The 9,885-nt window shown below is 44.8% G+C and overlaps 2 protein-coding genes across 4 annotated transcripts in view; one reads left to right on the forward strand and one right to left on the reverse strand.

Annotated features, from left to right (window-relative positions):
* The window catches only part of ADAMTSL2 (ADAMTS like 2), a 29,664-nt gene extending 24,598 nt beyond the window's left edge, over positions 1-5,066 (forward strand). For all 3 annotated transcript variants that reach the window (XM_042477826.1, XM_042477828.1, XM_042477827.1), the window contains exons 17-20: positions 1,756-1,926; positions 2,638-2,814; positions 3,158-3,302; positions 3,588-5,066. In XM_042477826.1, coding sequence (XP_042333760.1) covers positions 1,756-1,926; positions 2,638-2,814; positions 3,158-3,302; positions 3,588-3,706 — 612 coding nt within the window. In that variant the 3' untranslated portion in view covers positions 3,707-5,066. The remainder of the gene's footprint in view (positions 1-1,755; positions 1,927-2,637; positions 2,815-3,157; positions 3,303-3,587) is intronic.
* Positions 5,067-6,296: 1,230 nt separating this feature from the next.
* The window catches only part of FAM163B (family with sequence similarity 163 member B), a 32,392-nt gene continuing 28,803 nt past the window's right edge, over positions 6,297-9,885 (reverse strand). The window contains exon 3 of the mRNA XM_042480428.1: positions 6,297-9,611. Coding sequence (XP_042336362.1) covers positions 9,222-9,611 — 390 coding nt within the window. The 3' untranslated portion in view covers positions 6,297-9,221. The remainder of the gene's footprint in view (positions 9,612-9,885) is intronic.

A 9,885-nucleotide genomic window follows, 5' to 3' on the forward strand; every position in this document is an offset into this window, starting at 1 on the left:
CAAATTGATGAAGTGATTTGGTGAGGGGGGCCATGCACCAGACCCATTTAACCCACAACTTTTTCGATAAATCGATTCCGCGCAAGTGTGAACCAGATGCAGATCGGAATCGATTTAAATTTGCCCTTCAGCTGGATAGAGCAGGCCCATTTTGGATCGATTTGTGCATAAATGTAAACCACAAGTGGATTATTTTAGAGGGGAAAATGCGTCTGGGGCAAATGTAGTGGGAACCACACTCCGCTGTCGAATCGATCCATCAGTTCAGATCACACACCGATTTATCTGTAAGTGGGAATGAGATTTAGTAACAGGCGTTATAGCTGAGACTCCAGAATATATTATGCAATTTAATTAATAATAATTTGTTTTATTTATATACCGCTATTCCAAAGATCATAGCGGTGAACAGCAAGTAAGCTAATTAGCAAGTAAGCTAATTTGCCCCCAACAGTCTGGGTACTCATTTTAGCGACCTCGGAAGGATGCAAGCCTGAGTCGAGCTTGGGCCCTTTTGCTGGTCTTGAACTCGCAACCTTGTGGTTTCGAGTGAATGGCTGCAGTACAGGCATTTACCCACTGCGCCACCAGGGCTTTTCATTATGTAAGCTCCAAGAGTCTTGCCTCCCCTTGAAGTTTGTGCCCTGGGTATTTTGCCCCTTTCCTATGAAAAGATGGAGGCCTTGGGGAAGCATCTTAGGTTTTTGCTTCATTTTACTAACAACTTTTGGAGATGCTGATCAATTGGTTTTGTTTTGTTTTTTGAAGTGAAGCAAATAAAAAACACAAATGCCTGGCTTTTGCAAACTAAATATTTTGCATTTAGGTGCCTCGTGTTCATGTGGGGCTGCCTCCTTGGGTTATTTTTATTCCGGTTTTCAAATCGGCAATGGGGGCTAAAAATAAGCAGTCACCATGGTGACAGATGGCAACGATGAGGAGGAGGAGGAGGAGGAAGAAACTGCTGCCTCTTGAGAAAGGAGACCCACAATATGGAAAGGCATGTTGGATTTGCAGGGAGAGAGAGAGTGTGATATGACAGCCAAGGCAAGGCAGCCATCCTCTCAGGCCCTTCTTCTTCCCATTTTTCACACCTTGGCATTTGTGGCGAAGCAGTGAACCGAACCGACTGGGTTGAAGAGGAGTAGCCTTGGCCCATGGAAAGGCATGATCCATTAGGAAGTTCTCCTGCACAGCTACTCAATGGAATTAAACAGTGTTTGCAAGGTGGTGGTTTGCACCCATCAAGGCTAATGGGAAGTGAATTCGAGGCAGTGGTGTACCTAGTATAGTTGGCCCTCCATATCCAGTGATTCTTTATCCATGGATCCAGCCATCCATGGCTTGAAAATAATTTACATGCACACACACACATACACAGTGGACCTTTGTATCCGCTGGGTTTGTGTTCCAGGACCCCTGTAGATACCAAAATCTGTGGACGTTCAAGTCCCATCAAATACTATGAATAGTAAATTAGTGCCCTTTATATAAAATGGCAAAATCATAGAATCATAGAATCATGATCTGCTTTTCAGAATTTATATTTTATGTTGAATATTTTCAAACCATGGATGCTTGAATCTATGGATAAGGCATCCGTGAATGTGGAGGGCTGGCTGTAAGTTCCAAAAAAAGCAAGCTTGCTTATGCCATTTTATACCAAGGGATGCCATTGTACTACGCCATTGCATTCCTGTGGACCTCCTGCAAACTCACCTCCCTTGTGTGTCTCCCTTCCCCTTTATCTTTCAGTGCAGCGGAGGCTGTGGACAGGGCCGAATGATCCGGCACGTCTACTGCAAAACCAGCGATGGGCGCGTGGTGCCGGAGTCGCAGTGTAACCTGGAGACTAAACCACTTGCCATCCACCCCTGTGGGGATAAGAGCTGCCCAGCCCACTGGCTGGCCCAGGATTGGGAAAGGGTAAGTGGTGGATCAGGGAGAAAGATAGGGAGACTTTGGAGAGGACCACCTTCCAAGGATGGCAGGGGCATTCTCATTCTGCTCCTTCATTGTTTCCTTCATTGACTGCTGTAGTGCAACTTAGGGGCCACATGCAGCCCCAAGGTTGTTTTATTTGGCCCCCAAGGTCTCCAGGCTTCCAGATACTTTGGGGTCTGTTTTTTTAATGTAATTTGTATAGTCCATTTGTATAGTCCCAATGGGTTCCAAGGGAACAAGAATAGCCCTCAAACCCATCCCTGATGTAGTGGATGAAGCTCCTGCCGCCAAGTAGATGGGGTCTAGAATCCTTGTCCACATTTTAACAGATATCCAGTGGAATAAAAGGGGATATTTTGTGTTCGTTAAACTCTGATACATGTTTTAGCCCAGTATTTCAAGGATAGAGAGTTCAAGGAAGCAGATGAGTACAGATTGGAATGCAGTTTGATACCATGGCTCCATGCTATGCAATGCTGGGGTTTGTAGTCTGTTCTCTCTAACAGAGAAGGCTAAATATCTCACAAAGCTACACATCCCAGGATGTCATAATATTGAGCTATAACAGTTAAAAGGGTGTCAAGCTGCATGATTTCTGCAGTGCAGATGCAACCCTTGTCTTAGAGCAGTGATGGGCATCAATGTTTGTTATCAAATGAAGTCTTGAGCCAAGCCAATGTTTCTTCTCTGCAGTGTAATACCACCTGCGGCCGAGGGGTGAAGAAGCGGATTGTGCTGTGCCTGGAGATTGTCAATGGGAAAATCAAAACCCGCAGCCCAACAGAATGTGACATCACCAAGAAACCGACAGAGGAAACCACCTGCTTCGAGAGACCTTGCTTCAAGTGGTACACCACTCCTTGGTCTGAGGTGAGACCTTGGGTATTCAGGCCAGAAGGATGGGTGGGAACACTTGTATGGAAGGGTGAAGTGCTATGGAAAGATGTCTTGTCTAGAAACATGTTCATTTTTTTAAAAATCGCTGCTGCTGTTTTTGCACTCCCTTCGGGCTGTGATTCTGTGACCGTCTGATTTTCAAATTAGAATTTGTCATTGCAAACGAACATTTTACTGCATGAAGTAGGAAGTGTTAGACAGCCCTAAATGCTTTGTTCACTTCTCAGACTCTTCCTACCTGCTAGTTGCTGCGTATCCTTAAGCTTCCAGTTGCAAGACAGGAGCAAAACCTTTCCTCTCTTCTCCATGTGCATAGTGTACAAAAACCTGTGGCATTGGTGTGCGGATGAGAGATGTTAAGTGTTACCAAGGGAAGGACCTCGTCCGGGGCTGTGACCCTCTCGTGAAACCAGTCGGGAAGCAGACGTGTGACCTTCAGCCTTGCCCAACCGAACCACCAGGTCAGTGGGAAGTGGGCCTTTTTCAGAGTGTTAGACATAGATGGGTCACTGTGAAGGAAATGGGGGTCATTTCCGCCCTTGTAACCCCCCTTCTATTGCATCATAGTGTTGCTCCAGGAATGACTGGAAGTGACATGAACTCAATTCCCATTTTGACTCTTGGCTGACGAAGGTGGACATTGCTTCATTTTTGGAGAGGGGCTATTGTGGTGGGGAAAATAGTGCTCCTTTTTTTGGTGGTTGTTTGGATTCTGCCCCTGACTTCTATGTCCTCCTGCCTTGCAGATGACAGCTGTCAAGACCAAGCAGGGACCAACTGTGCACTAGCGATTAAGGTGAACCTTTGCAGCCACTGGTACTATAGCAAAGCTTGCTGCAGGTCCTGCAGAGCCCCTCACTCCTAAGCAGGGACAGAAGGAGTGAGGGACTCACCACAACCAGCCAGATGGATGGATGGATATGGATATGGATGGATGCAGTGGGAACAGTCGGGTGAGGCCTGGTGGTGGAGGACTCCTTCCTGCTAGCATGGAGAACAAGGACCAGCAGCGATCCTGGACAACCTTCCAAGGAGGCCTCTTGTTTCCCCACCTCTCTTCCAAAATGGAGGGGCGTTGTTGGCACCGTGACTCCATCACCTTCGTCCCCAGTGCATCACTTGGGTACTACTGCTAACTGGCCCTCATCGCTCACCGAGAAAAGATGTGTACATAGATTCTTGAATATTTCTCTAATTATTCTCACTCCTGAAGGCTGCGTCAGCTTTGAATTTCCTTTCCCTTGCTTTATTAGCAAGGTTGGAACAGAAAAAAAAAATAACCCCCTCCTTTGATTTTCTTGATACCCACTCACTTCATTGGTCCCCAGAGTAATTTTGTATATGCACACCATATTTCTGACTTGCAATTTGCATACATTTGCATCTGAAGCCTTTCCGACTGGCCTAGCTTGCATCCATTGGTACTCTCTCTCTTCTGGAGTTGCTCAGGAGGAAATCTAATATTTAGGTGCAGAGATGTCACAGTGAGTTCTCTGTTACTGGTGGCCATGCTTGCCATTGGCATGGCAGATGCTCTATCTTGTCCAAAGATGGATGGGTCAGCTATCAGCTTTTCCTTCTCGTATGCTTCAAGCTGTCAACCTTTATTTTGTTTAGAAATTCTTTTTTAAAGTGTCACATATATGTTAATCCTTTTCCAGGTGTGTTTAAAAGAATAAAGGGAATGGAGGTGGTTTAATGTATGTGACGGAATTGGCACTAGCCTATCATCCACAGCAAGCTTTGCTGCAGACTTACAGAACTGGGTTGCTTCAAAGCTCAGCTTTGGAGAGGGAAAGGTTTCAACACTTGGGCTGAATCTAGGGAGGACACAGACCATCCAAGCCTCTCTACAACCCGGTAATCTCTACTAGTGGCGTCACTACCTTTTGTTGACTGTTCCTTTCCTGCCTACATATTCTCATTCCTAATTTTTGCCCCATAAAACACTTCTTTTCGGGTTAGCAATAATGAGTGGAGATTAGTGCCAAAGGCGACTTAAGCCAAAAGCTTGTAATCAAAACCCAAAGCCTGCGATCCTCAATTAAAATGACATAATGCCCACATATTCTATAGGATAACGAAAAGAAACCACCCATAACTGCACTTTAATATCATAAAAAGGAGCTGCGCGCTCATTCTCTTTCTCTCTTTAATATATTTGTTTACAACCAGTGAACTTTATCCCTGTAACCGTAGAACTGTACCCTTATGTATATTTTAAATAAAATTTGGTCATATTTATGATACCGGCTGACTGTTCACTTCAAAGTTCTTCCATTTGTTTTGAACATCCTGATTAAGAGTGCAGAAGGAAAAGGCGGTGATTAAGACTGTGGTTTGATCAGGTAAAATGCTGGAGGGCACGAGAGTCATTCTTAGGGTTCAACTTTGGACCCTGAAATATCAAGGCCTAGATATTCTGCATGATATCTCACCTAGTTCTTTCAACTGGAATGGACAGGGATTGAACCTTGAGCTATATGCTTGGGAAGAGATGACAAGATGATTAGATCATCTGATAGTTTCCATTTCAGTTCATGGGACAGCTATGACTGTGTCTTGAAGAAGCTGGCAACCTATGGCATGTTTGGTCACACGGTATTCCTGTGCCTCCTGCAAAAGCACATTGAAAAGCAGGAGTGTCACTAGGGGGTGTGAGGAGTGTGGACTGTACCAGGTGAAAACACAGAAAGATGGTGAATACCATTTGGAATGCCACTGTTAAATACAGTGGTCTCTTGACTTACGTCGGAGATTCATTCTTGATCCCTGTGTATGGGGAATTCCATATATGTTAGTGCCCCATTGAAAATAAAGGGGGTGCATGCTCATGGTGGCACATGGTGCCATATGTTTGATTGTCGTGCAGCTTCAGCATAAGCCTGAAGCCACGTATAGTGCACCCGCATACGGCATGAGCACACTGTATTATAAAACTGTGCCATAGCTATAAGACAGTCCAAGGAACAATGGCTGCAATTCAGCATGAGACTGACATATTTGTAACCGGACTTGTGCGTGTGGAAAATGGAACCGACTAGTCTCGCAACATCTGCATTCACCTAGGGGCTGCCATGGCATTACAACGTATAGTCTACCATTGTGCAATGCCAGCCAGAAGAATAACTGATGCATCACAACCTTTATGTGCAATGGGAACATCTGCACAATGGTGAGGAAATGCTAGAGTGCAACAGAGCACCCAATGGACATTGGAAGCGCTTGATGCACATTGGAAGAATCTTGCTGGTGGCCAGAGGTGTATATTTGCAATTCAGTAGCAGGGGTTCATTGCATTTCTGCAACTTAACTAGGGATTTGTAAAGTTACGAGACATAGATTGTAATGGAAAATTTTGGCCTGCAGAAGTGGAATTCCCATTATCAGCTTCTGTATCTGTTGACCTATTGGGCAAGCTTTAGTATCGTGAATCAAAATGCTTCGCCTTTGATAACAAAGTCAAGATAAGTTTATTTGTTTTAAAATTTTGGATTTCAGAGGTTCTGGAAGTCCTGTACAGGTTTGTCACACTGCCAAAGTGATTGGAAACTCATGAAACAGTTCAATTAATTTCAAAGATGCACAAGGTGGGCAGTTGGGTGGGAAGAAGGAAGACAAGCGCAGGAGGAGATTAAAAACATAGCCACAATTTAAATGCAACAAATCCCAGCGTCTTGAAAAATGCCATTAAAACAAACGCAAGTTTGAAGAAGAAGGGTTTTTTTTTCTTTTTACAAAATTTACTCAAGAGTTCTATGGAAGCAGCGGCTATTACGTCAGATCACTTAAGACACAACAGAAAGCGACAGGAACACTTTCCATAGGATGTAGTCCAGGCAGGATATTGAAACGCGTCACAAACTGGACGGAAACACAATCCCTGCATAGACGCACTCTGGCACTGCTTAAGATAATGGAGCTTGAACGGAACTGGGTTGTGCTTAAAACAATGGCCACTGGTTTGAAAGATCAACATTTTCTAGCCAGGGTTGTAGAAGGCATGTTTCGTCTTGAATCTTCTCTTCCATCCCATCCCACCTCAGTCTATACATCCTTCATACACAGGGCAATATATATATGTACAGTATATATATATACACACACACACGTCTGGTTTTCGGGCAATTTTTGCCCCCAAATTGTGCAGAAAGCCTCCCAAATATGCAAAAAAGCCACATAAAAAGCACTCCAGAAACCTATACTACCCCAGACACTTCAATTCTCCTCTACAGTCCCTCTCAAAATGTCAATTGGAAGTGATGTGATGCCGTTTTTGAGAGTGACTGCAGAGGAAAATGAAGTTTTGGGGGGCTTGCTGCGGGAAGAAGTCTCCATGGAGAGGTCTTGGGGGGTAGGATTGATCCTTGGCCCCGATTCAGTTGCCATCCATGTCTTTAAGAAACCACAAACGGAAACCTTTGGTCCTTGACTTTAAGTCTCTCTAGGTCTGCAAGGTTGTTTGGTAATTGGTGGTGGTGGGGTGGGGATCTTAGATTCAGAAAATGTCCCTGTTGAGTCCGTTGAGGTGACACTGGGCCCTATGCTCTTGGTCAATATCACTTTTCCCAGGTGGCGAGACAAGATGGCAGCCAGTTCAGATGTTCACTGAAAGGCTGTGAATTGGTCCCATTGTCATAGCAGAGGATGGGTTACTGGAGACAAATGGCTATGGAGGGTTGCAGATCCTAAAACTCAGGAGGGTCTATGGACGGTTGCTTCCTCAAACTCATGCTACCAGATTCTTTCAGTTAGTCTCAAAGGTGTTACAAGATCCTTTTACATACTGATCTTTCAGACTCACACATCTGTGTCTTTGAAATCTATAACTACAGTATGTAGTGCGGAAAATCCCCCAGGTTGAGCCAAATGCAGAATTTCATCACTAGTCATGCATACTTTTTTACTTTGCACATCCTATTGCAAGTAGTGCATTGACCACCGGCAGTTTCTTATTAAAACATTCCTTGATTGCTGATATCTCGAGAGCACCATGCTTCATGAAACTGACAATTATAATGCAGCTGCATTTTGCCCCACAGACCATTGTTTCCCAAAGACCACCTGTTTGCATCTCAATGAAGCAAGGTGGCCCTTACCGGCACCTGATCTTTAGTGTGTCCTCCAGATACATTTCTGTTTAGTGAACTGGAATTAAGTGTGAAAGGGAAAGCCAGGTGGGTTACCCAGAACACATCTAATTTAGTAGGTAAAGGACACTAGCAGAAGGCCGCTGTGCTCACAGCACTGAGGTCCTGCCATAACCTTTCTTTCTGATTTGCACTAGCCCTGCTGTCATTTTCAGACTCATAAATGCACAAATTATTGTAATAAATTAAATCACAGCACAACTGGGATTTATTTAAATTGTTTGCTCCTCAGAGCAAGGGACCCATCTTTTTAAATTCACTTTTAAACTCAGTGAAGCAGCAGATGGAGCAACACTAGTATATTAAATAAAGATAAAAAATTAACTGTTTGGACCTTTGAAACAGGAGCACGCCACAAATGGGAGTTGGAAAGATGAATGTGTGCAGCTACAAGACCCTAACCCAGAGGATCTGCCTGAGACACCTCTCTCCTGATAGCAAAGTCCTGAAACCATCTTGCATAGGAAGCAAAGGTCTGGGTCTCTTGGGAAGGTATTACTGATGGTGGTCCTGGGAAATGAGACCACACAAAGTGAGGCATGGCATGGCTTGACCTTAGATCACCTAGAGGCACGCACAAAGTTGTTTCCTCCATCTACAGTCCTAAGATAAACCCCAGAAGACATCTTCCAAAAGCCAAGTCTGAAGTTGATCCCTCCAACTAGATTCCAATAAGACATCCCCAAAATTGTCATAGGAGGCCAAGGACCTATCACTTAGAGCCCAGTCTTGGCCAAGGAAAGAGGATGAGGAAGGAGGAAAGTAGTCATGCGAAGCGCCAATGGCAAAGAAGGGGATATGATCCTATGCATACAAAGGGTGGCCATGTATAAAAAAGCTCAAATACATTTAGTTTTTCATTCTCTCTCTCTCTCTCTATTGATATACATAGATATACAGAATTGTCAGTACCTGACTTTAGAAAACCTTCCCTCGGCTGTCTATTTGCTCCCCCCTTACCCATTGCATACAATGCTTTATTAATAGTTATATAGGTAAACATAACAACATATAAATACATTCATCATTTTAAAAGTCTCCCGAGGGATTTTCTTCACTGAAAAGAGCAACGCCATTCTTATTCTTATCAATTCTTATTCTTATCATTATTATTTAAAAAAGCCCCAAGGTGTAGGAAATGATGAAATCCTTTCCATCATAACAATGGGACTCATGCCTCCTTGGTAACCCGGTGGTGCCGATCTCCCGCCATGAAGATGCCAGGGACTGTTAGACATCGGTGCTGATGCTACGGCTGCGGGAGAAGGCTTCGCGCATGGCTGAGAGACGGTTGGGGTTGAGGGCCTGGAGGTTGTTCACGCTGGCAGGCAGTTCCAGGTCTTCTTGGCTGATGGCCTTGTAGTTGACCAGGTCGCCTCCGTTCCGGACCTCCTCTTCCGGTTCCTGGAGGAAGAAGGTGGGAGGCTCATAATGGGAACAACTGGGACAGACAGTCCGACACTGGGAGTGCTTCTTGAAGGGGGAGGGCGAGTGGTACAAGGAGGGGCCGTTGGTCAGAGCCACATTGCGGTTGCAGTGGAGTGGAGGGATGTGGGAGTCCACATCGAAGTCCGGCTCCTCCCCGTCCTCTTCTGAATCATCCTTCTTGCAGCAGTAATACTAGGGAAGACAGAAAGGTTCATCAAGGAGTTGCTTCCACTGAGGCCATCTCCCTTTCCTCCACTGCTAAAAAGATAATGATATTAATGAGGGACGGACAGTTGGAGAACTGTAGTAGGGGTGCATGAACCCCCCAAGTGATCTTGGAGGGCTGAAGCCCCTATCTCACCCATTCTCACCAAAAATATATCCAGTTGCCCCTCCTAACTCATGGATCTGAAATCCGCAACCTCGATTATGCGCAGAGGGGTGACTTTCATCATTTCTAATGGCG

The sequence above is a fragment of the Sceloporus undulatus genome, chromosome 7 (assembly GCF_019175285.1).
Source record: "Sceloporus undulatus isolate JIND9_A2432 ecotype Alabama chromosome 7, SceUnd_v1.1, whole genome shotgun sequence".
Lineage (NCBI taxonomy): Eukaryota > Metazoa > Chordata > Lepidosauria > Squamata > Phrynosomatidae > Sceloporus > Sceloporus undulatus.